Here is a 27921-nt window from a genome sequence, read left to right on the forward strand (position 1 = left end):
AATATAAATATGGATACACAATTAGCATATTGATGCTGGCGTCCAGGTCAAGTTATTCAGTTTATTTAGCACTCCTTACCACAGTTTTTGTTTTTTCAGGAAGCTTTATAGCCCTTGTCGAGGTGCAAACTCTAATATTAAATCCACACACAGATTCAAAAGAAATTCTGAATGTTCACAACACCAACATGTGACTTATTTCTGGTGTTAAAAGTCTTGCTACAGGGATACATAAGCATTTTTGATCTCTCAGAAGCATTAAACACTTTTGACCATGGCCACTGATCCACACTATCTAGATGCATGGAGGATGGTGAAGTACTTGAGATCCAATATTTGCCCTTGTGAGCCTGGCCTGCCTCAGAGGTGGGCTCAGCCACCACTACTATTTAACATCTGTCTGAAGAGACTAAGGCCCTGATTTATACTTTTTGGTACAAAAATGCACCAAAGCAGTTTTGTTCCAAAAAGTTTGGCACCGGCTTGCTCCATTTCTGAGCACCAGCCGGGCACCATATTTATGGAATGGTGCAAGCCGGTGCAAAGGGTAGGCTAGCGTAAAAAAAAAATGACATTAGCCGACTGGGGCTGGCGGTATGGAAGAAGGGGGTTTTGCACCAAAAAATGACGATAGGCAGGTTAGGGTAAAACCATGACCCCAACCATCCTAGCATCATTTTCTGGCACAAAACCATCCATACCACATGACTCCTGTCTTCAAAAAGACAGGAGTCATGCCCACCACCCCAATGGCCATCACAGGGGACCAGGGTCCCCTGTGCATTGCCATTGCACCCAGTGCCATGTAGGGGGCCCCCTGAGGGCCTCTAATGGCACTTAAAAAAATATATATACTTACCTGTACTTACCTGGGATGGGGTCCCCTATCCTCCGCTGTCCATCTGTTGTGGGTGGGGGTGTCCTTGGAGCCTGGGGAGGGCACCTGTGGGTTTATTCCATGGTGTTCCACCATGGAAATAGGCCCACAGGTCCCCTAACACTTGCCCTGATCCAGACGTTAAATAATGGTGCAAAACAAGCTTTGCACCATTATTTGACCCCACCTCCCCCCAGTGCGTGATTTTAGCACGGGGGTAAATATGACGCTAAGACTATAGAGTCATTTTTGCACAGGGACGCCTATTTTGCATCTCCTTGACGCAAAGTAGGTTCTTCGTCCAAAAAATGACTTTAACTCCATAAATTTGGTGCTAGGCGGGTCTAGCGCCAAAGTATAAATATGGAGTTAGTTTTGCATTGAATTTGTGTAAAACAAAATGATGCAAATTCGGGGCAAAAAAAAGTATAAATATGCCCCCTAAGGCCCAAATTTATACTTTTTGGTGCAAAACTGCACTAACACAGTTTAGCACCAAAAAGTTTAGCACTGGCTTGCACCATTTCTGTGCACCAGCCGGGCACCATATTTATGGAATGGTCCAAGCCGGTGCAAAGGGTAGGCTAGCGTAAAAAAAGAAAATGCTGTTAGTTGGTGGGGCTGGCGGTATGGAAGAAGGGGGTTTTGCACCAAAAAATGACGTCAGGCAGGTTAGAGTAAAACCATGACCCTAGCCAGCCTATCGTCATTTTCTGACGCAAACCCATCCCAACCACATGACTCCTGTCTTAGAAAAGACAGGAGTCATTCCCACCACCCAAATGGCCAGCACAGGGGACCATGGTCCCCTGACCATGGCCATTGCACCGAGTGCCATGTAAGGGGGCCTTTTCAGGGCCCCCAATGGCACTTAAAAAAAAAATACTTACCTGTACTTACCTGGGATGGGGTCCCCCATCCTCCACTGTCCCTCTGGTGTGGGTCGGGGTGTCCCTGGGGCTTGAGGAGGGCACCTGTGGGCTTATTCTATGGTGTTCCACCATGGAAATAGGCCCACAGGTCCCCTAACGCCTGCCCTGACCCAGGCGTTAAACAATGGTGCAAAGCGAGCTTTGCGCCATTTTTTGACACCTCTATCCCCCTGTGCGTGATTGTTGCACAGGAGGATAAATAAGACGCTAAGGCCTTAGACTCATTTTTTGCACGGGAACGCCTACTTTACATCTCATTGACGCAAAGTAGGTTTCCACGTCCAAAAAATGACTTTAACTCCATAAATTTGGCGCTAGACAGGTGTAGCACCAAAGTATAAATATGGATTTAGTTTTTAACTGAATTTGCGTAAAAAAAAGACGCAAATTCGGGGCAAAACAAGTATATATATGCCCCAAAGAGATTATGACGTCACCACACACAGGATGTAGCTTATATGCACCTTATGGTATTATTGACCAAAAATTCACATCATGAAACTTGCCCTTTTTAAAATGGAAGCTATGATGGACAGCCAGTATTCTAAAATTATTGTAAAACCAAATACAACTGGTATTAATAAAACAGGAGCTAGAGTAAGAAAAATAGTCCCTGTGCGCTGCTGTCACAGTCAGTTCAGGTGAATGTTCTATTAATAGTAAAACCTGAGCAAAATGGGTCAAATCCATGCAGTTAGATTAAAAAAACAGCTGCACGAATGTGCCTGGTGGCATGTTAGAAGAAGGCCCTGTTACTAAAACCATGTGGCCTAGTACTAACATATGGTTCAATAAATTGACTGAAAACAGAGTGAAAAACTGTGGGTCTTTAAGCGCTCTCTGCACTTTTGATTATTTTTTTCTCTTGCAGATGGATTCAGGATCATCTCAAGATAGCCATAATATCACTATTACTGAAAAAGCCAGGATTGGATATAATCTTGTTGAACAATTTCATCCAATTAACAGCTTGCTGTTTCTTGTCAAGGTTATTAAAAAAGGTGTTGCTGTACAGATTCAGGTGCAAATTAAACAATGACATTTTTTCTAACACATAAATCTAGTTTCTGGACTCAGGGCCATACCAGGACGATCACTATGAAGTCAGCGGGTGCCATCCTTCAGGTTATGAATGGTGCAGAAACCTGTCTGCTTGTGCTCTTAAATCTTTCAGCTGCTTATGACACTGGATGGTGGGTCACTCCACTCTAATCAATCTTTGTGTGCGTACTTGAAGGGTATGGTCTGGAAGTCTGTCATATTATGCTGCTGTTCAACCTGGTCTGGCTTGCCTGTTACATATCTGCTGGCTGACCACATGGTAACAGGCACACCATTGTAGATATATGTTCTAAATCATGTTTTAGTTACACACGTTTTGTGTAGTTTTTACTTGTGTGCATCTGGTATTGTCACATTTTTTAGAATAAATTATTGTTTTTCCACAATATACATTTTAATAAGCCTGGCTGTTACTTCATCTATCTCTTTGGGCCATAATGCAGTCAGTGGTTCCTCTGTCTCCTTTCTTCGAGACCACAGGAGACCCACTGATACGTTGGAAACAATGGTACAATGCCTTTAAGACATATTTAGGAGCCATTGGAGCATCGAGGTTCGGACCTGAAAGGAGAAATTGTTTACTGCTCCACTCTTTAGGCAGATCAATATTTTAACATCTACTGGACATTCAAGAAGTTGCTGAAGAAGAACTTGATGTATACCACTGTATTTAAAGACAGAGTGTGTGGAAAGGCTGTAAGAGTTTTGGGAGAGAATTGGTGGAATGTGTCCAAAGTAGTCAAAGCTCCGGACAGAAGCATTGGGAGGAATCCCATGGCAGACCAAAACTTTCACAAACTGGTAATTGTTCCAACATGACAGACAATAGTCAGAATAATCATACTCCTAATGCACCTTTGAGAAGGAGTTCCAGAATACCATGCCATGGAGATTTCATTAGGAAAATGTATTCCTGGGTTTTCAGAAATTTCAGTTTTTTTATTAGTGTATATCTGATTTTTACTTCAAAATGTAATTAAAGCTATATGTATTTTTTTGTTTTTTTCTTGACTTTTAAGAGTGGTTTTGGCATTGTTTGTATGTTTGCCCGGTAGTTCATTTTTTGTTAAGTAGTTATTTTATTTGTATTAGACTACAGATATGTTGTGTAATAAAAAAAAGAAAACTCAATGTCATACTGAGCTGCTGTTCAACCAAGCCATGGGCATGGGCTCACAATCAGAATTCTGTTTGGAATACAGAATCCTCAGGATTCTAAAGAATGTTTGGTTTGAGAGTGTCGGTTGGCAGTTGTTGGGCAGTTGTCAGATGGATTTTGTCTGGAGTGGTTAGGGGTGACTGCTCTTTTTCTGATAAACACATTTTCGTCTTCACACTGCGTCCGTTCCAATCTTTACAAAGTGCCTTCTGAGATCTCTTCTGTCTGACAGATTTCACCCTGTTCAGGTGGGATCTTGCATCATCCCATTGCCCCCGACATGAGGGGAGCCCTAGGGTTTGATATTGTTCACAATTCCTTTTTTCAATACTGAAGGGTGCAGCTGGGACATCTAGCTAAAGGTTGAGGAGTCTCTGTCCGTCAGTATAAGGCAAAAGGCTAATTTACTAGAGAGTGGCTTCCGTATATGAGGCAGACCACTGTCAGTTTTGCTTCTGAATAATCAAGTCTTGGACGGCCACTCCCTCCTTAAGATGTAATTCTAGCAAGACAAGATATTCTACTCAATTTATATCTGTGAGTAGGTATTCCCGAGCACTATCTTGAATATCCATCCTTGCAAAGGATGGGATGGTTTCCTGCTATTGTTCCCTGTGCACAATGTTACCTTTAAAAGGCTACCTTTAACAACTGTATTTGTAAAGCATACGTTCACCCTGAGGGGTGCCTTTGTGCTGAAATAGCAGCTGTTTATTGTTACCTAACTCAATGGTAATTATTTTATAGACTTCGAAAGGATGAAAGACTGAATTGATCTGCTGGAATTCAAACCTGTGACCAGGAGGTCAAACAGAGATCCTTGCAGTGGATGCATGAACCCAATGAGCTACCAGACCTGGCCTACAGAGCCTTACAGAGCCTTAAGACCTGGATCATTGCAGGCTCATGTGCTAAAAAACATATTACGACTTTATTTCAACTTCCCTGTTGCAGGCAATGCAAATGTAGCCTCTTTTGTCTGTATATATACTGTTAAGCTATGCACAGACGGCAAAACTGTGGTACTGAATCACACTAATAAGGGTCGTGCCTCATTCGCTGGTGTCTCACAATTCAGATATAAGCCTTTAGAGTCAACAGCCCATTGGGCCGTACAGTTGTGCTTGGAAATTAGATTACATCACCAATTCTTGCCTTTCTCCATTGGTTTCTATTTGAAGAACAACTAAAGAAAATGTGGGTTCCTTGGCTTCTAAAGCCATAGTCTATTAACTACACAGCCGTATTATATCTGCCTGGTGGCAAGTAGCAGTGCAGAACAAATCTACTACCTTCCTGGCTATTCTGAGAGCTAAATATACCAAGTCCTATTGTAGCAGTTCTTTCTGTAAGCATTCTGATTTTGGAACAGCCTAGTCTTGCCACACACTGGGAAGGTTCCACAAAGAGTTGTTGAGTTTAGTGGTTTAACAAATGATACCTTTTGGATTCGCCGGTTACTCTGTCTGTGGACATCCATTTGGCTTGATTGGGGTAGGGGCGTGTAGTGTTCTACTGGACACATCACTGTACTCAGCCACTTCCTGAGGGCTGGCTTTCACACTCACCCCACACCCATCCAATGCAGGAGTCACTGGTCAGGTTACCATGCCAATAAAGGAGCCCAAGTGTACAGGCTTGAGGCCAGTTGTGTGTACCTCAGATATGTGTCTCTGTTGTCTTTGCCTCTGCATGCTGGAACAGGGCCCAGGACATTACAATGGCCACGAGCGGGTCTAACCCCGTATGTGTGGTTCTAGCAGCTCTGCCAGATATGCAGCAAGCTGGAGGCCCCAATGTTCTATGCAGACTAAACTAGAAAGGTGAGCGCCCTTGCAGTGGGTTTCTGCCAGTACGGTGACTTGAGGAGGCCTGAGTGCAGAGACTTCACAGAATAGCATCACAGGTAAAATCCCAGCCAGTGAGGACTTTGTCCAGTAAGCAGCTGCGCAGAAACCACTGATCACCTAGCACACAGCGAGGCAGAAAGCAGACGAGCATCAAAAACGAAAACAGCGCTCCTGCCCTGACCTCCGTGCACCAAAGGAGGGAAGTCCTCACAAGAGAACACCCTAAGCACAAGGTGCAACCTACCCAGCACCACCCATGATAGAGACTGATGTTGTAAAACAATATTGTAGGGCAGTCCAGCTGGGTGTTGCCTGGGAGCACATAGACGATGTATCAATGGCACGAAAGAGGCTGCACCAGCCGGCTGCACCAGCACCAAATGGCCACTGTTGGCCCATCACTGAGAATGTCACAGGGTGACCAACCCTGCCAAGCACACACAAACCTAGGCAGGACCGAGCGCCGTGATGGTGCAGCCTTGAAGCACAAGCACTGCGCCCTCGAGCGAAGGCTGAAGAAAGGTGATCCTCCATCCAGTGGGCGGAGCACCATCAAGAACCCTGAGTATGGACAGGCAGAGTGTGGTTGATTGTCAAATCCACAACAGGAGGAGGTGTGCCGTCCTATGAACAGGATGCGATTAGCGAAAGGTCCATGTGAAGTGAACATGCGACGCGTGGCAAGGCACCACATCAACAATGGAGAATTGAAGGGGTGAGAAGGGTGTGTGTGACAGACCTGTCACACTGAAGACTCCAACAACCACAGGTGCGCAGGAGAAATGAAGAAATCTGTCAAATCTGTCAAGACTGAGGGCTCATACTACTATCTGAGAGTGCATGCACCAACACAAGCCAGCCACTGAGGTGCTGTGACACCACTGGAGACAGCTCAACAGGAGTACTGAAAGTAAGCCGTCTGCAGGCATGAACCACGTATCTGCCCCTTCCCACCTGTCACCTGCTGGCAACTGCACATGCCGAAGAAGAACAAAACCAGTGATGCGATAAGTTATGTGGCCACGAAGTACCTTCAGTCATCCTCACTCCAAGCAAGCCATTGCCACCTGTCGTACTGGTTGTCAAATGGTAGCAACGCAATCATTGCCATGTGCGTCATCATAACCACATAAGGAGCATCTCACACCAGAGTGGAGCCTTATGCCTACCAACCATCAGGAGACCGAAGAGGCACTCCTGGAGCTGTGGGGGACCAATCACCCAGAAACCATCTGTTAGACCCCTCGTGCACCTGAGTCCTGCTGGCAAGCACACTAATGAGTCACCATTCCTTGTGGATGCATGAGCTATTAGGCTGTGGCCTGTTGGTGGTCCTAGAGCGACCCTTTCGTGCGGCCCACACGCAGCCCTGCACAGCCCACACAGTTCCGTGGCAACTAAGCGAAAAGGGCCTCAAGGAAATTCCTGCATGAGGGAATCCCGGCACAAGAGATGTCTGAAGCTGTTCCACAGACAGGTACCAGGAGGCACCGGGGCCTCAGAGGAAAACTTACGAAACAATGTGAATGTTGTCCCAGCCTTTGCAGGTTTGCTTTTCACAGAAGCAGGGCACCTCAAAGGAAACCTCTGCAGCGAACTCCACCAACAAGGGCGGGGCAAAGCGGCGGGGCGGGGGGCACAAACCGAAGACATCATCACAATTTTTTTTTTTTAAACTTACCTGACCTGCCGCATCGCCGCTTCAGGGCCACTCTTCTGCCTCCATTCACTGCAGGCACAGGTTCCCAGCCTGCCCTGTGGCCAATCCTAACGCTGGTCTCATGCTGCTAGCAGTGTTAGGATTGGCCTGAGCGCCATGGCTTTGTGCTCCAAGGCAGACTGGGAGCCTGTGCCTGCTCTCTCCAAACTAGCAACACAATGCTGGGTTGGAGAGAGCTCAGTGCGCATGTGTGTTTGGCCGTCATGAGACCGACGGCCAAACACACTTGTGCACTGAGGGGAGTGCACACCACTCCCCCTCTGTTCCTGTCGTCCCCCATGGCCTGCCCCTTGAAAAATAAAAACTATAATAAACAATATTCATCATCGTTTTTATTTTTCTATTTGCAGCTGCTGCTGCTGGCAGGGGGCGACGCTCCTCCATCATAGTGGAAGAGCCACCACTGTCCACCAACGCTGCTGATGCACCCCAGTTTGAACTGTTGACACTAACTCCAACACTATGAGAGCGGTCAGGAGTGACCAACACTGCATAAGTGGACTCTAACACATCTGACATGCTGCATTCGTCCCCAGAGTAATCTGGTTAAAGTACGGATGCTTGCCATGATGATAGGGTGCTCCCAGCTGCGCCTGTCCACTTATCCTGTACTATCCTGGGACTGCCTGAAGAGACTGAGACACTTTCTGGTGTTTTGTTGTTTAATCATTCCCACAGGTTGGACTCGTTTGTATTTTTTTTTAAAGTTTGGGAGGGATGTAGTTTCCTGCTGGACATATCACTGTATTCAACCACCCCCCAGGGCGATCTTTCACTCTCACCCCACACCCATCCAACACAGGCATCGCCTGTCAGGTGACCCTGCCAATTAAGGAGCCCAATTGCAATTGCTCAAAGCAAGTTGTAAATACCCCAGATACGCGCTAGACTCTCAAGAGGGGACTACATCTTCCAGACTGCTCTCTGGCTCCAGAAGGCAGCCATCCCTAGCCACAGCAGCTCACACTCGATATCAACGAGCGATATAAAGCGCCTGGGAGCACTCCGCAACGTGGGACACGCTAGAATCTCAAGGGGGGACTACACCTCCCAGACTACTCTCTGGCCCCAGGAGGCAACCATTCCTTGCCACAGCTGCTTACACTCGACATTGAGCGCTATAAAGCGACTGGGAGCACTCCAAAGTGCGGGATGCGTCAGGGCTAAGCCTGGGGCAAAGGCAGGCCCATCCACGCCCATCAGCGGCAAAAAGAGGCTGGGCCACCCCTCTGACATCTGGCAAAAGCAGGGTGAGTGCTAACTTCAAATATCTCTATCAAATCATAGCTGGGGGGGGTTTCTGACTCACCCTCCCAAAGCTGTAACTGTCTAGGGCTTGAGAAGTGCATTGGGTGGAAAACGGTTGTGGATAAATTGGCAGGATGGGCAGGAAGAGGACTCTGTAGAAGGGTGAACAATCAGTAGGGGGAGATGGGGGGCACCAAATTCAACTTTAGACTCCTTTCTAGCCCAAGAGGTTGGGTTAGTGTCAAAGGAGATAGATTTGGCAAAGAGATGCCTTTCAATGGAAATGAGTGACTGACAGCGAGTATCAGCCAATGATGAGGTTTATGAGCTTTCTGATAATGAAGACAATTGGCCTGTGGTACATCAGGTAGACTTTCTTAAATTACCCCTGGTAAAACCTGGAAATAATGTTGTGGAGGATCCCCCAAGAAAGTGCAAGGGGACTTTGTCTGACTCCCCTCCTGGCTGTAGTAGCCCTCCACTCAAGAGGAGAAAACCTCAGAAGAAACCTGGGAGAAAACCCAAAGTGGCACTTTCTGAAAACCTGAACTGCTCTGGTACCCAGGAAGGTATTCATGCCAGTCAGTGTCATATCCCCGGCTTTGGGAATCTCTTGGTAAAATTCAAGGAGATGGTTGAGGCATGCCTGTTGCCGGTAAAGAAGAAATTACAGGCCTTGGAAGCAGCAGTTTTCCTGTTGTATCCCAGGGGGGAGGGGGCAGTACAGCACCAAAAAAGTGTGGGACCTTGGATCTTGAATGTTATGGCCCCATCCTGGAAAAGGAAACCCCGCTGGACGAAAACCCAGCAATTTCAGGAAAGTGTTACCCAGCAGTCCCCACACCATCCAAATACAGACAACCTTATAAAGCATGAAAAGGCGGCCCAGGAAAATTTGTGTAGAACTGCAGGGGAATCTAGTAGAAATGGTATTAGAGAGAGATCGATTAGCTGGACTGGAGAGAATGCAGTGAAGGTTCAAGAGCGGAGGAAGAGTCAAAATTTGCACTGTTGTAATAGTCTCCCACTCACCTGTTTGGAGCTTCCACCTGACAGTGCCCCCTATGTGGTAATACTTACAAATGTTCCACCGTTAGCTCCGGGTGTAAGCAAATCCACTGAACAGCTAAGGAACAAGACAGGACATTGGCTGAGTAAAAACTCTGATTCTAACTGCAAGGACATTACGGATATTTTATTTGTTAGAAGGACTGAGTGGGTAGGCCCCCTGAAAAAGGGGACTGTATTATAGTGAACTGTAGATACCCAGATCTAGCCCAATGTTTGCTCTTATCACGATACAATGATCCCCAGGCAAATGAAAAGATTGGTATGGCCCCTTTAGGCTTCTTTTATAGGCACACCAGCACTTAGATGGTTTCCGAGCCAGGTGCCTTCCCACACTGCAGGAGGGTCGGCAACCACTTAGAGTGGAAAATAGATTTATTGTACTCTCGGACCTGGAGGAGAATGATTGATAGTGTGAGCTAGTGCATCCGTTAAAACAGGAGGTAAAAGATAGGGTAGTTTCCTGGAGGTCGCCTATTAAAACCCCTGGTCTGGGAGGGTTGGTCGAGGTGTCTTCCCTGACTCAGCTAATGGAATGTGGCAGGTTATGACGCTAAGCTGCAAGGTGGGCAATGGGTAAAGTTTATTTCAGCCTATGATTTCATTTTACTTCAGGAAACCTGGTCAGAAGGTGCAGCAGTATGGGACGGATTCCAAAGGTTTGCCATTCCGGCTGAACGGGTGCCTGGTTGTCGCCCAAAAGGGGGTTTAGTCACCCTGGTTCTCATCTCTAAAATTGCTAGAGCATATCAGATTAATTGTAGTCATCAGGGTCTCCTCATCAGTTGGGTGGTATTTCCAAATAAGTATAACGTCCTTTTGGTAAACTTCTACAATGCAGTATGGGACTCTGGTTGCCAAAATAGGGCCCTTTTTTCGGCGTTTCAGATATTGAAGGGAAGGTTGGAGGCCTGTGGTATGGAATTCCATGCAATTGTATTTGGAGACTTTAATGCAAAGATAGGGGCTATTATACTGTTGGGAATCCTTTTGGGCGGGATTATAGTGTGCCTACACCTAAGGATATACAGGATGCGAGGGGAAGGTCCCTTATTAAGGGGTTACAGAGCCTGGGTTTGCCGAATACTTTTGACCTGGAATCTGCTTGTGAAAATCAGGTACCAACTTTTGTGAGGAGAGAGGCTGGGTCCATAATTGATTATATCTTTGGGGCCCCTTCAGTGGGACATCTGGTCCAGCATGGAGAGGTGAAATGGCAGTACTTCAGTGATCACAACCCCTCATGGTCTCCCTAAACTCTCCATGTAATATGTACACATGGGTGATTGGTGGGCCAGTACGTTTGAGAATAAAGGATCAGGGCAGGGGAATTGGAGGGAGACAGGTGAGCATCCCACAGCTAGTGAAGAGGGTGGTGAGCCAACATTTAAATCTGATAATAGGGATTCTTTTGGCTGAATCCCACTCACCTGAGGAAGTGATTGATGCTGCAAATAAAGTAAATGACGGAATTCCTGACCAAAAATGAAAAGGCCATTCCTAAGAATCAGGGAGGATGGTTCAGCAACCCCTCTTATGTGGTGAGGAAAACCCTGAAGAGGCACTGAAGGTAGAAAAAGTTTGGGAAAGGTCACTCATTACTCGCTTCCGATTAGGAGTAATTAGAAGTAATTTGTGCTTCCCGCTTGGCCAGTACAATTTGAAATCCATACAAATTTGTCCGTGTGATGGGGTGTCCTTACAGTCTTTAATACATTTCACCATTTTTTGTGATTTTTATGCACCGTTTAGATGAAGATTTTTACCCCACGCTCTGAGAAAAAGGGTTTTGTGGTTGCGTTTGGTCCCTGATGTGTTGGTGTGCCAGGGATGGGGTCCTTCTTAAAAGGAGCGATAAGATGGTGGAACAGTGAAAATTCTTTTTAATTATTAAATATTTGTATTTTTCGAATTTTGACTGTAAATAAAATTGGAAGTTTTTAAAGATTTTAAATATGTGAGCTTTTATTCTTTTTTAAATGTTTTGTGTTTTGTATGGTATGAATTTATGTTATTTATGGTTAATATTATATAACCGAATAAAGAACTGGATTGGGATAACCCAGGTTTGTGTCTGTGTGGTCTTTACCTGTGCATAGGGGCCCAGGACATTACAGGGAGGAGTGGATGAGCGGGGAGCCACTTGCGTTTTACAATGCTGTATTTTGATGCTTGTTCTGCATGTAATTATGTTTGTGGTTTTTAGTATTTGAATTAAGTATGGTAGCCTTTGATCTTTACTACACTGATGTGTGCGACTCAGGGACAGGTTTGACTTTTTTAAGTGATTACATTAAATAAGGTCATTTGTTTTGTCACCATATGCTAAGTCTCTGCAGTTTACCCTGGATTTGCCCCTCGCCCTAGGCGACCATAAGGACTCTGCTAACAGCCATTGGTGCAGATTTTCATGCTTCAGAGGCCTGCCCTAGGGCTGCTGACTAGTGGTTCAGCCACACTACTGGCCAGGGTGGATCAGAGAAAGACAGTTGTTGAAAGGATATTTCTCATAACTTTTATTGTTTATTTTATGGGCACATAAGCACACTAGAAACCGCAAACTGAGCTGTCTGACCAGCCATTCTGGCATTCATAGATTGCCTCATAGGCCAGTCCGAATCTGAGTACAAGGCGGTATTCCACGGGGATATTGCTGTGCCCGACTCGGAACGAAGACCTAAGTCGGCTGTGGTATACCCTTGTTCGACGTGTACCATAGACGGTCCATCATAGATTTAAGGTAGGATTTCGACCCGTAAATATGAGAAACCACTTTCAGTAGTCCTGCCAACAATCGCCGGTTTGGTTTCATTTAATCAGTCCAAAGTGTTTTCACTGCTCTTAAATGCAAGTATCATGATAAAAAGCACAGCTTTATTCAGAAGGCCGTGCGTAAAGAAATAATGCAGTGACTTCACGTGCGTCCTATGAAGGAAGTATGGAGGGGCAAGTGAAAAAATAAAGCAGAAGGGGAAGAGGTAGGCCTGCTGAAAAAATGCCACGAACCGTGCCTTTGTTTTCCAATCCCCTAAATTCTGGAATATCAGCTATTGTTTTAACGAGCACTGAAAACAAAGATTTCCCCAGTATATCTGACTTTATGGTGCGTTTGCACCATTGGTTAAATCGTTGTATTATCGTTTAGTTACTTTTGATTGTATGAATGTTGATTTAAGCAATTTATATATTTTTAAATGTGTACAGCGTTCTAATGATATTTGAGCTTTGCACCTGTTCATAAAATAAACTGTAGACATAGATAAAATGGTCATTTGGAAATGTTTCTTCCCTTACGTGAGTTATAATACTGTTTATTATACTATACAATGATGTTTTCGCATAAATTCATATTTTTTTTTTGGGGGGGGGGGCAGTAAGAAACTGCCACAAATAATGTTTTACATACAACAACCTGTACTACATATCCCCTAGAGGGCGCACGATCCCACCATATAATGTACTTTATTGAAGAAAAAAGATAGACGCATTTCACACAGAGAAATGCGCCAGAAAACAGAATTAATGCATTGGATTGGCGTTAGTCAAAACCTTTTGATTTTTATTAAGAATATTTTTTTTAAAATACATTTAAACGGTTTTCAGCCAGCCCCTTTTATCCAATGTCGCCTAGTGTGTCATTCACAGTTTTATTATGCCCTACAGCATGGGTCATTCTTGGAATGGCAGCTTTCTATCTTTCACAAGGAGCACATTCATATAGAAAGGAGTAACCTTCAGTCCCAAAGACTACTACGACAATGCATGTTTTTTTAAACCAAAAACATTTTTGCTTTTTGCTAATGTTTTTATTTTTAAAATTGGCGAGTGCTGAACAGACAGCCTCTTCAACAATAAAGTATAAAAAAATGATGACAAAACAAAGCAATTTTTGACAAAGCCAAAAAGCTGGCAACCGACACCAGGCTTACTGGCTTTGCAAATACGGAGAGCAGCTGAAGTGATAGTTCGTTTTAAAAATATATATATTGCAAATAAAGGCCACAAAAATAATTAGGAGAAAAAAATAGAACATGATGCCACCTATTCCTGACGACCATACACTTGCAGTAACATTTGTTAAATAGAACAAATAACACACACATGTAAATTTAATAGAACAGTACAATGTTCCCAGGCAGAGATGTGGACTGGGGAAAAGTCAAAGAATAATTTTTATTTTTCATGTACAAAACATGAAAGGTGTGCTACAAAGACAATTGAATTAGTGTAACCTGAAGGCAGTTTAAAAAAAATACGAGGATGCCAAAGAAAATAAAAAAAGGATAAAAAGAATGGTAAAAAATCACAGGCATAGTAAAGCATTGGCCCCCACCATAGTCACTGATCTGCACCTCTTTTTGAACTGATGTGCAAATGTCCCAAGCCTTTTTTCATTCCGTTATTTATTTTTTTATACTTTTTTTTACATTTTCAGTCATCGCATGGGAGTATTCAAAAGGTGATGAATACGCAGGTAGATGTATCCATCAGAAAGGGCCTTATACTAACTTTATGTACAACTGCCATTTAGGAAGCACCAGTACTGTTCCAGTTAAATTATACTGTTCTTTCAAAATGATAAGCAATGATATATTTTTTTATTCGTTTGTTTATTCCAAGCATATTGCACCATCACGTTTAAGGCGACAATATGTTTTCGTTATTTCCACTTTTTCAATGCTTAATGTAACTGAGTTAAAATAGTGATAGTGTAGTTCTAGTTTTAAACAACGTTTGCTTTTTCAGAATTTCAAACGTGAAAACACTGTCCCTGACACAGAGAACACATTGATGCCAGTGACATTATTTTCTACATGGTAATATCATATTACACACCACATTCATGTAATCTAATAACATTTTCCTAAGGGTTCCCCAACATTTTTGTTCTGCTTTACAATTTAAGGTCCTTGCTTGCAATGTGAGCTGGTTTAGTTGTGTGTACATTTGGTCATGCAGTTGGAAAAATTTTAAGTTTTGGTGACATTGGGTAATGTATGTGTTCAGTTGGCGTATTGGTTTCAAAAGGACAGATACAGTGTAGGTCTTGCATGTGGTACATATAGTTGAAACTATACATAGCATGCTACCTGTCCATCGAAAGTGCTTCAGCGTCTCATCAGGTCTATGAAGCACTATATAGATATAACTGCAAAAACACACAATGCAAACAGTATTTGGAAAGCTACTGGAGGGGTACACAACTACAGTCTTCAGGTGACACTTCTTCGAAATGTGTGTCCCACTGTGGTTACTTTTTTCAGAAGCTCTTGGGCACTCAGGATTTAAGGGCTCAGACTAAATCAGTCAGAACCTTTTACCACTGGCTCGTGAAGTTCTTCCACAGACACCGCCTGTACACATCGCTATCAGTTGGGTTACTCCTGTTGCAGTGGTGTGGGCCTCGCTTGACTAACCAAGCAAGGGTGCTTTGTTCATGACCTAGCCCAGCTGATGGAGTTTATGCTTCACTTTGGTGTGTTGCTTTTAACCTAAAGTAAGTCATGGCAGCGCCAGCACAAACCAATCACAGGTGCATGGATGGCTGCAGAGATCATTGGTGCATTGATCTTGTTGCGTGGATCATCCTCTGGCCCAATCACAACCACTCTACCCTCTCCTAAAGCAAGCAAGTGCTTGCCCCGATTCACAGCAGTGACACTCCTCAGGCATCCGTGGACTTCTCTTTGGCATTTGTGCTTTTCTTTACAGTCCGACTGCTTTCAGGCACTAGAGTGGTACTTCTTGGCATTGGACCTCAGTTGGGAATTCACTTTGGACTGATTTCCGTGACACTTTCAGTAACAGGTATCAATGTTACCTCTACTAGAAGAACAAATCTGGGCCTCCCAACCTCGCTCGCAGTCTCCCGCTGTGGGTTGCATCTCATGTCTTGGTGTTAAAGTTGCTGTGTCTTACCTGAGCTCCTTGCAGTCACTGCTCATTCTGAGTTGCATCTTCTTAGTTTAAGGACATCTCCTCCAGAGAAGTGATCTCTCTCACTTGTCGCAGCATCCAGGTAGCCACTCTTGGCAAATTTAGCACGTTTTTCCTAGGTTACTAGACCCAAACCGAGTCTGGGGAGATGGCGGTCAGTACCCCAACCCAAGACCTTAAAGAAATCAGCTTGTCATCCAAGTTTCCAGAGTACTGGTCAGGGAATCTTGGCACAATGAATGGAAGCTTCTGGCTCAACTTTAAAGCCAACTTCCAGGCAGTCCTTGTGTATTTCAAGAGCAATCCAAACAAGAGTTTGAAAGCTAGGGGGGCTGCACCACTTAATCATCTGTATTTACAACGTGAATGTGACCTTCCTGTTTTCATGTGAAAAGTTTTTCTTTTACATTATAACTCCACAATGTCCTAATGAGTTGCTTTTGTGCATCTGTAGAGTACAGCTTGGTACAATATATTATGTTATGGTGTCGATAACTGTATGCTTGAAGGACATTTAGAGTAGGCTTATTGTGTACGAACTCAAGAAAATAATTAGCTTAGTTATATACCTGTGCCTTAATCTGATTGGTTCGTTAATTGGGAACCAAGTGTAGGTGTATCAAATTTTAGAATTGTATGATTTAAGCTAGGGCAATGTAGATGAGAATCACAAACTTTTTTTCCTGGCTGACTAGCAGATGCCTTTCAGAACTTCCCAGAGCCTTTTCCCCACTTAGTTGAGTGGGGTGCTCTCTCCCTTTATATAACTGATTTGCTAAATTCTTCTTATTTGCGATTATTCATAATTAATTTGTTTCTTAATCCTTTAAAAAACCTTTACAGCTTGAACTTAACCACTCTCTTTCTTCCTTGAGGTGCCTAATGTGCTTAATGTTATTGAAATGTATTGATTTTAATAACTAGCCTCTGTTGGAAATTAAGATTCGTCAGAGAGTGCTTTAGGGGTCCCGAATTTGCACTAGGCAAAGGGCTTCAGCACCTGGCAGTCTGGGAGATAGTTGCCATAAGGAGCAGGTTCAGTACTAATTTGCATAAAGATGGCCTCTGTCTAGAGCCCGTTGGAATGCCACCACAAGTGATTGCTAGCTGTTTAGGCTATTTGCAAGCATTTCTCCGATCATCTTTCTGTATTTGATTATAGAGAGTATGTCTGATACAAAATGGAACCCACTGTTGCTGTAGCTACATGCACTGTCTCGCTCTCCACATGCATTCTACTCACACAGGCAGTGCACACACACAAACACATGCGCACGCATACACACGCACACACACACACATCTCCACGTGTGTAATACATGCATACACAACCGCCATTTATTGCTGGGCAAAAGACGTGGCTATAGAGCCTTGTAGAACAATTTCAAATGTGGAGGAGGCCGAGATGCTTCACTCCCAAAGCAGGCAAGTGGGAGAAATGCCTACCCTGCGTGGGAATCATTTTGCTGCCACTCCTCTACAGCCGGGGGAGATGACATGAGTCATTCTTCTAAGACTAGAGGTGCACTTAGTGTGCCTCCCAACCACAGAGCCTCAGTCTGGGTCTCATTCCACTTCACAGAAAGGTCTCAGTGCACATGCACAATTTTCATAGTGTCAAAAACATACTACAGCTTGCCGTGGGCACTGCTTAATTTGAACCGGTAAAGGCTAACAGGACTCATGTTTGGTGACCAGCACTTATTTTTCCTCATCCGTCATGTCCCAAGAGCAAGAGAGGGAAAATACACAAAGGTGAAAGAGAAAGGAAAATACGGAAAACCCGTTTCAAAAATGGAAAATAGAAATCTCCAAGAGTGAGATAAAGGGGCAGGACGTGTTTGGGAGTGGATTACAGAGACAATAAGTGGGTTGAAGACTGCGCAGCCTTGGTAATCGGCGCACTGGCATTCAATGCGTCAGCTGCGGGCTTCCGAGCAGAGCTCTGGGCAGTGACACTCATGCTTTTACCAACTAAGCACTGGCTATGGGGACTTCAAGGCAGGGACATGCGCTGTCCAGAGCCCAGAAAACACTTCCTCCATCCTAACACCCACATATTCTCCACAATTAGCCAAATTATGAATACTGTGCACCTCCATCACACCCTTCCGGCGCGATGGCAAGGATCAAGCTGGCAGAACATTCTTTAGTACTGTGCCATATTGTGTTGTATTTGTGTTTTTGCATTTCTACCTGCAGTCAAGATGACGTCTCAGAACATTAGCAGCTTGAGAGATACAGAAAATACTGACCTTAAGTGTGGGTCACTTCCACAGGTATTTGCTTGAGAAGACAGGATCACGTCTAGAGGTTGAATTTCCTCTTGCAAAACTGGCAAAGGCTCAGTTGGAAAACAGCTTTCAAAAATATTCCTCAATGAGCTCTGAGAGTCCTGAAATCAAAATGGAAGCTGTTGATGGCTTTCAAAATAAATAAAGTAAAGCATATTAAAAACAATCAGGAACTCTTCCTGTTACATGGCGAATATGGCGTCATTGGTTTTAAAAGTTACACCACTAAAACCAAAATATTGTAGCACACATTTGTAGTTGTAGTTATACAGAGTGCGGTGGGTCATAAAAACACATAGGGATAAGCATAAGCGGTAGGGACCCAGGAGTTGGGGTGAAAAGATACCCAAGAATGGTCAGATTGTCCAAGATCTGGATTTTTCAAAATTTATGTATCATTTATGAAACTTTGTAGAACAACTGACAATGTAACCAATAGAATTTTATGGCTGAAAAGGAAAGTTAAATACAGGAAATATGCAGGAAGAGCCGTGGGTATCACTTAAAATGTTATTCTATGTAGCACTTTACACCGCACTTCGTCAGTTTCTAAACACAGGAATTAAGAGATGTTACTATGCCGGCTTTAAAGATACTTAATTTACCGAACTGAAAATTGACTGTCCATTTATGAATATAACAAATTATTATGTTGCCCGCCTTGCACGTTAGTCCAGAAGTACTAGAGTTGTGTTAATCAACCCCTAAGGTTGCCCCCCCACCACATAAGGGGGACAAGGAAAACCATCATATAAAAATCAAGCAGATGAGAGTGACAATAAAGGCAGCCTGTAAGCAATGGGAGGGTTGTAAGCCCACAGTAAGTACTTGGTAAGCCCACAAATGTATATTATCCAACCAAACTGCATGAACTAAAACTGAAACTCTTGACTGAGATGGCTAGATCTTAGGACTGACATGGTAAAGAAAGTCAAAGTGAAATAACTAAAACTGACCACCAAAAAAGTAAGTACAAACTGCTTTTTCAGAATGAAAACAGAGGGCCATGATGAGTCACACAAGAAAACACTAGAGGATATTGGACACATATATATTTCAAAGGCCCAAATCACAAGGATTTTCTCTGGAGAACGTTAGTAGGCCTGTGAGCATCTCAGCTTTTCAGGGCTGTTTTACAACATTTTCTGACTCCCACTTTTGCATCTTCAACATGTACTTTCAAAAATCTGTGTAAATCCCATTTTCATGTGAGGAACCTACCTCATCTGCTGATTTGCATCACTGGCAAACTGTGTGACTGCAGTAAAAATGACGTGCTTAAGTCTTATGCTTCTGCTGGCTTCTCCACAGTAAATCTGTGAATTAGACTATTTGGTGTTTGATATATGCAAATTTTGTGGGTACCAGTGAAAACCCTACAATTATGAAAACAGATTCGAAAAAATTACCTAGTACTCTTAATGCTTTATGGCCGTCTTGCAAAGGAATGGCCCAAAAACAAAGTCTGTCACGATCAACAATTTAGATTGGTGGTTCTTAACCTGGGGTTCGCAGACCCCTGGGTGTCCGTGACACTTACCAAGATGATATGCTACTGTGCAGAAAAATAAATGTTAGCAGATTATTAAAGATTATATACATATCCCTCATGATCATCACTCCTCTGTCCTTTCGCTTTTTCTCTCTTTCTTTCCACCTTTCCACTTATTTCCTTTTGATTTTCTTAGCAATATTAGTCTGAATAACCAGTGCCACCGTCGAGTCTAGCTCTCAAGCTATGCTATATGCCTTCACCTTGAGTTACTGAAATTGTTAATACTATCTTATTGTTCTATGTAAAATCTGGATATAGTGGACCTTTAAACCTTTCGTATATTGTTCATGTATTACTGTTTACTGATGTTACTCCTTTCGCTCTTAAAATAATAAATACCTTTTGAAAATAAAAAGGAGGGGCATTTGGCTTTGGTTCACAGGGAGCCTCATGATAACACTTTTGGGTTGTTGATAAGTCTTGAATTATAGGTAAGGGCCATAAAACCTGGAAGTGGTCTGGGTCTCTCTGGTTCTGTATGCTTCTCTGGTTATCTAAGCTTGACAATTATTGCAGGTCCTAACCTCTTTGCTCCTCTCTTTGGTCATACTAACTGCAGAGCGTGCCTTCATGGGGCATCTGCCTATCCCACTATCCCACTGACTTAAGAGTATGGCCCTCTGATGCCTTTCCACTTTCACAGGGGCTTCCTGAATATTCAGAGCTTAGTGTGCATGGGTTGCAAAAATGTAAGGCATTTTAGGACTGTAGTTTAGGATACACCACACCAATTACAGTTAACATTGCAGTAGTATGTGTTAGTCTATTGCTCAAAAATGCCTGTTGATGTCCTGGAACTGCCCCCATTAAGGTCAAGCTTTTTCTGACTGGGTGGAACCCGAGATGTCTGAGGCACCCACTGAGAGTGTAAGAGACCCTACTGTAAAATCTGCATAGGATAATATCTTTGACTAGTGATAAACTAGGGAACTGTACATTGAAGAAAGATGGTTCAAATGGCCCTCAGTTGCGTTCTACAGGGACTACACATAGAAGGTTGTGGAAGGGAGGGGGATAGAACTGTCCTGTGGCTTGGAAACAACACATGAACGTCCTCTAGAAATTCAAGAGATATTCTCTTAAGGACGATTGTAGTGACATGGTGCTATTGAGAGCGGAGTACTAGGTCTTTCAGGATATGTGCACTTGATACACTGGTGGTCACTGGCCCAATGCTCTCTACGATGTTAGGTAGGTACACCACACCAATTACAGTTAACATTGCAGTAGTATGTGTTTAGTCTATTACTCAAAAATGCCTGTTGATGTCCTGGAACTGCCCCCATTGGCCCAATGCTCTCTACGATGTTAGGTAGGTAGTGTGGTGAGGATCAATATGAAAACATAGGTGAGCAAGAGAACAGGGCAGCGAATGTTCAAGCTCTCCAGATGGCCTATGGTCCTTGTCCATACTTGAGGAAGATAATTCTTCTTGCCGGTCTTTGTCCTTGTTAGCTGGGTTCACTGTCCAAAGGCCTTCTGGTCTGGCTTCTCCTTCAGCTCGTCCAACACAAAAGTAGCACTTTTCAACCTTCTCAAATTCAAACCGTAGTGTTCATCTTCTGCCTTGACTTTTTACCTCAAATAGAACCAAACATTAAACTTGGATTTTAACTAAAGTTCAGTCACTTCTACCATGTTTCACAATGTATGTGCCCTCCTCTGGAGTATTAATCTTCTGATTGTGCTTTCTTTTAAAAGCAGTAATCTCATCTTACTTTAAGGAAAACCTTACCCAGAAGAGGATTGTTCTAAAGGCTCTCTACTCCTCAGGTATGAGTCTAATAAATTCCATATGTTGTTGGCAGATGAATCCCATTCCTATGCTAGAAACTATAATATTAAGGCCTGTGTCCATTCAACCACTTTTATTTAATTTGTTGACTATTTCTAGTAGATACGAGATGTGACACAACTAATGTCCATCTTTACATTATGGTATTGAAAATGTGACGGAAGCCCCTTCTGCCGGATTCCTGGTAGTTCAGTTTTTCTTAATCATATTCACAGTTAAGTTCCTTGTATATGTCTGGTAAGAAGTGTTAACCAGTTTAGAGAACTAGTAAAAGGGATTGCTGCAGAATGTGTACTCTGGCTAAACTAGCTTAGGCTGTAGACCATAAATGAGTGCAAATATGTTGAAGTCAGGGAGTGGAAGTGTGGCTGTGTAAATGTGGGAAACATAGATGTGTGTGTGTGTGTTTTGTGTGTATGTGTGCGGGCGCATGCTGGCAAAGGAGATGGATAGAATGGACTTAAAATATAAGTTGAGTGTTGGAAATGGCCCTTTTTGCAGGGTTATCCACAAACTGTTTGCCTTTCTCTTCCTATTTTTCAGACCCTCTTTTTGTTGGCTTTATGACTCTGGGTACTTTACTACTGCTAAACAGTGCTAAAATGCATGTGCTCTCTCCCCTAAAACGTGGTATAATTGGCTTACACCTGTTTGGCATTTTTAATTTACCTGTAAGTCCCTTGTAGAGTGGTATACCATATACCTATGACCTGTAAATTAAATGCTACTAGTGGGCCGAAAGCACTGATTGCACCACCCACAGAAGTAGCTTTGCAAACTTCCCTTAGGCCTGCCACTGCAGTGCCTGCATGCACAGTTTACTGCCACGTTGACTTGGCAAGTCACACTATTTTCCAAGGCCTAAACTCCCTTTTTACTACACCTAAGTCACCCTTAAGGTTGCCCTAGCTAGCCCTGTGTGCAGGGTGCTGTGTATGTAGAAGGGAGGACAAAGATTTCTAAGTTTTACATGCCCTAATAGTGACAAACATCCTATTTCGTTTTTCACTACTGTGAGTGCTTCTACTATAATAGATTGGCATTGGGAATTCCCTTATATATGTCTAAGTGGTAATGTCTGATCTGTAAGGAGTAGTGTGGGCATATTGTGTATGCTCTGAATGGTAGTGATAAATTCTGCTTACTGGTGTAGGTGGATTTTACATTACTAGTTTAGAAATGGCACTTTTAGAAAGTAGGCTCTTCTCTGTGCTTATAACTCTAGTGCTTTACAGCCTGACTCCAATCCACATCTATTGTACAGTGACAGCTTCACTTGGTGTATACCTTCCAGACAGACATAACACAGGAGGGGCTGGGTGTGACAGAACAGGCACCTGCTTACTGGTAGTCATCCTGGGCTGGGGAAAGGGAGGGTCGGTCACACCTTCCATGTCAATAGGCTGTGTCCTGTCCTCATACAATGGGCTGATTACCACCCTACTGATGCCTTGAGACAGGTCTGGGCTGAAAGGGTGTTGTGCTTCACTTGAAGGGGTCCCTTTGAAGTTATCCCCTGAACAAAGGTATTTTTGAGTATACATACAGGAGCTCTGACATCATGATTTTAGAGCACGTTTAGGAACTGGGACTGAACCTCTGTCAGAAGGACTGATGACCTTCACCAAGGATTCATCTGGGCTGCTTTTCTGTTGTTGCCCTGTTGCCTTCTGTCTGCTGGGTGGCCTAAATGACTCACTGGACTGCTTTTCTGCTTGTTGTCCTGCTGCCAGCTACCCTCTGATTCTGTGGGTCATCAGATCCTGTGGTACTGCCAGGAGGGACAAACATTATTGCTCTGTTGTGCTGTCCTGCCTGCTTTGCCCCCAACTGCAAGTGTTCTCCAGGTGCTTACTGGCTGACACCTGTTCCCTCAGAGCCCCTGTGCTAGAAGGATTATCGTTGGGCTCGGAGGTGGACCAAATTAAGTGGCTTCTGTGGTGCTTGGGGAGCACTCCGCCCCTCATTTCTGCCAGAGTGCTCCTGTATTCACCAGCGCACAATGGGAACTCCTCGGTCCCCCACCAGTGTGTGGCTGATCTTGGTGTGGTTAGGAGCCACCTAGAACTGCAGATGCGGGCCCCACTCCTGAGGCCCACTGACGAGGAAGTACTGCTGAAGGATTCCTCCCAGTGGATTCCTCTGTCCTATGGCCCCGCTGAGGATGACCTGAGAGGCCGACATCACCACTCTGGCAGAGTGGGATTCCCCTGGAGCCAAAGGAGGTGTCCTCCTCCGCACTCGCAAGCAGCCAAGATGATCAGGAAGCTCCCTCTGGCCTGGGAGAGTCCAGCCCCCATCCTGTAGCTGAGTGCCATATTGTGGTAGGACTGGAGCAGTGTTTGTATCTCCAGGGCCACGGGTCCCAGAGGTGAGGCTGCCCCTATCGCAGAGACGTTGGAGCTGTCTCACCACACCTAACCAAAACTGCGGTAGCTGGGGAAAGGCAAAGGGAGGTCCAGAGCCTTCAGTCACAATACCTGCAGCCCCCTAATTTCAGCAGTTGCCCTGCGCGCTCGTAGACAGCTGCACAGAGACACCTCACAAGTGGGGAGTTGCCGAGTGGGTGCCACCACCACCTTTACCTTGTGATTCTTGCTGAGGGTATGGTTGTGGGTGTGTAATCTACTTACCCCCACTAGAGTGGTGGGTTCTGCCTGGCTTAGGTGCATACTCAAGCCAACTAGAAACCCCATTTCTAACAGTGAGGAAGTTTGAGATGGAGCTTGCCAGATAATGTTGGGGTTGAAGTAAGTTGTTTTGCTTCTGGCAGTAAAAAGCTGAATGAAAGGACTTCATGAAGTTGAGTTTCTCATGGACACATGTGGAACACACATTTTGATTTCAGAATAAATTCATGACAAAATAAGCCTATACCCCATAAGACTGAAGCTTCTTGGGTGGAACAGTGCTTAATTTGTAAAAGAATAAGTAACAGGGCTCCCAGTACTAATGCTGTTCATTATTTATTCCACCCATGCCTTGTTCATCCACCACCATGCACATCCGGCCCTTTATTTCACTCTTGCACATTCTTTTTCATCCCCGGTTTCTCTCTTTGTCACTGTTTTCCTGTCTTTCTCTTCCTCCTTTTTTCACTCTGCCTTTCTCTCTTTTGTTCTGGGTCCAAGTCTGATAGTAAAAACAAATGGCAGTCCCCAATCATGAGTGCCATTGTGCCTCACCTGAAACCACTGGCTCAAATTAAGCACTGGGTGCGAACATTCTGATGGCAGATATTAAGAGGCAAAGCTTCAGTTAGAAAGTACTGTTCTATAAGTGTGAACTTGTGTTCGCCTAATGACAACATTCTTTATTGGAAATGGTTCTCTCAGAGGGGGTTGAGAGTTTGTGGAATTAGGTGATATTACAGAGCAGAGCAAAGACTACTAGCTGAGAGATGAGCAAAAGGGATGTGCGAGCATGACAGCGTCTGTCTGAAGCACCCCACAGAAAGTAGCTACAGCAGGATTTTTTTTTATGATTCTGTAGGTACCTTTTTGTTTTCTGGCAAGCCCCAGGGTTTGCTTGTGTTTTGCTGGAAGTGAATGGGAGAAAGATCAACAACTAAAGTTTGTAAAGAACATTCAAGATCAAAATATAATTTCTTGTTTAGAGGAGGCATTTGCAAGGAGAGGGGAGGCTGAATGCCAATGGTCAATTTTTGGTTTCACACAATTTTTTTGTTTCTGAGGGATTCTCCCAGAAGTGCTGTAGAGCATAACAGCAGTGGAAGATATGGTTTGGCCATGTGTAGTTGCTTGCTATATTATAAAAACGAGTGGCTTTGGAAACTTTGTTTCAGTCAGGAATAACAACTTCCGTGGTTTCCCATAAGGTCGGGTGAAATGGGCATATGGAAATGCCTAACAATAGATGGGAGGGTTCCTGAGGGAGGTTACTTGTGGTGGTGAGCAGTGGGGGGAAAAGAAATGTCCTCAAGTTTGATCAGGCACACAGTACTCATATGGAAGCACCAACCATATTTATAGGATTAGGGTATAGCAGGAATTGGAACAGCAGGAACGGTTTTGGGTGAGAGAAATATTATGAAAACCTGGGCGATACTTTGTTAGAACGTAAATGGGCTTTGGGTAGCAAAAATGCAGTGAGTAGTCTTACAATATTTAAAAGGAAGTAGCGCTCAGATACTTATGCTTCAAGAAACACATCTCTTGTGTCAGGAGTGCAGGGAGCTTCTCTTGAAGCAAAGGTGGGTGGAGACTATAGTAGCCACAGAGTAAGCACCCTGTTCCAAAGGAGTTGCCCTGGTATTCAAAGTAAATTCAGGAGTGAGCCTAGTTTGGTATAATGCGGATACGGGAGAGTGATGGATAATCGCAGAGATAAAGGTGAACGACTCCTTGTGCACCCTAGCTAGCTATTACGGCCCAAATGTGGATGGTACTACCTCGCTATCTGAACTTTTCTAAAATCTTCTTCTTTTTAAAGCCCTTATTATTTTAGGGGGTGGACTTTAATGTCTTATTAGATAATGCGCTACACAGATCCTCAGAAAGCATACAGATTAGCTCCCCAAAGATGAGAGCCTATTTGATGGACATGATGGAAAACTTTGACCTATGTGATGCCTTGCGCAGACTGAAGGGGAATTGTAGAGAATACACTTTTCATAGTAAAAAAACAGACACTACTCAAGGTTAGATTATTTCTTCTTAGAAAGAAAGGAGATAAAGAGAGTTATTGGTTTCGAGCATCTGCCTACCCATTTATCAGATCACGCGGCTCTGTTTTTAAAAATCGAGCAGAAAAATATCTGGGAGGAAAGGCGATCGACAATGGACAGAAGGATGTTGGCACAGTCTGAGTTGACAAGGTTTTATAAAACAATCCAAGGAGTTTTTCTCATGGAACAAGGAGTCTGCCCCGATACATGTGGTTTGGGACTCATTCAAAGCCTGGCTAAGGGGGACAATAACTAGCTTAGCGGCCCACTGCGTAAGGCAGGAGAGATTACAACAGACACGACTGGAGAGGGAGATTGCGAGACTGGAAGAGGTGCTAAAAACCAACACCTTAAATGAGGCAGGAATGGTGGCATTGCAAAAAGAGCTAGAAGACTCACAGTTAAAGTTCAGGGTCATGATGGAGGAAAAGCTGTCACAGCAGTGGAAGGCTAGTACAGCACGTAATATAGCACATAGGGAAACTTGTGGTAAGCTACTGCATGGAAATCCAGACTAGAAAAGCATCAGAATAACATTAAGAAGATAATATTTAGTGACACAGTGGGTGCGGTCGAAGATTATTCCAAGATAACAGTGGCTTTTAAATCCATTTTTCAAGAGTTATATAGAGAAAACCTGAGGCCAGATATGTAGGCAGTGGGAGCATGGCTCGAGCAGAAGCACCTCCCGAGGTTATCCACTGAGTAGAATCAATCAATGTGTCAAGAGATATCTGCGAGCGAGATTGTAGCTGCTTTTAGAAAGGCAAAGAAAGGTAAAATGGCAGGGCCCGACGGGATTCTCTGTGAACATTATGGCGCAATGGAGGGGGTTATCCCAGCCTGGGTACAGTTGTTCAATGCCAAATTGCTAGAGGGTGGTCCTATCCTGAGCTCCTGGAACAATGCAGTAATTTCACTCATATTGAAGACAGGCAAGAACCCCCAACAGTGTCACTCTTATCGTCCAATATCCTTACTTAATTGTGATTATAAAGTCTTCACTAGTATTCTAGCAGACCATCAAAATAAAGCTGCAGGCCACTTGGTGCATCAAGATCAGAGGGGATTTCTGCCTGGTAGGAATATGAGAGATCTCAACCATACTTTAATTGGCTCTATTGATCTGGCCACAACTCTGGATATGCCACTAGCTATAGTGACGATGGACACCGCTAAGACGTTCGACTGTGTGAATTGGCAATATCTTATGATGGTATTGGCCCACTTTGGAATAGGCAATTCCTCAATTAATGTGCTGGCAAGGATCTATGGTGCACCAACTGCAAAAATCCTGGTGAATGGCAGCTAGTCTTCTACAGTGAAGATAGAAAGGGAAACTAGACAAGGCTGCTGCCTCTCTCCGATCCTTTTTGATTTTTATATACAGCCTTTCGCAGAGTGTTTGAGGTTAAACAAGCAGATAACGCCTTTTGTGGTAGGAGATTTTCATAGGAAAATCACCCTACACGCAGACGACCTGATGGTAAACAACTCTGATGTGACTTTTGCCCTTACGAATCTGTTAAGGGAAGCTATGGTTTTCTCAAAGATGGCTGGCTATAAGATAAATGAGGAAAACACAGAGATAATGCTATGGAACCATAATAGTGAGGATCCTAGAAGGGTCTCGGAGGTGAGGTACTTGGGTATTAAAATAATGCAGGATTTGGGAAAGTTAGCAGATAGAAATTTGGAGAAGGTGGCCGGTGGGGTTGGGGTTCTCTTGAAAAAATG

General features: G+C 43.9%; 1 protein-coding gene across 1 annotated transcript in view; it reads right to left on the reverse strand.

Moving 5' to 3' along the window:
• The window catches only part of LOC138259465 (uncharacterized), a 215348-nt gene that overhangs the window by 60621 nt on the left and 126806 nt on the right, over positions 1 to 27921 (reverse strand). Inside the window, exon 3 of the mRNA XM_069207226.1 lies at positions 18109 to 18248. Coding sequence (XP_069063327.1) covers positions 18109 to 18248 — 140 coding nt within the window. The remainder of the gene's footprint in view (positions 1 to 18108; positions 18249 to 27921) is intronic.

Source organism: Pleurodeles waltl, chromosome 9 (assembly GCF_031143425.1).
Source record: "Pleurodeles waltl isolate 20211129_DDA chromosome 9, aPleWal1.hap1.20221129, whole genome shotgun sequence".
Lineage (NCBI taxonomy): Eukaryota > Metazoa > Chordata > Amphibia > Caudata > Salamandridae > Pleurodeles > Pleurodeles waltl.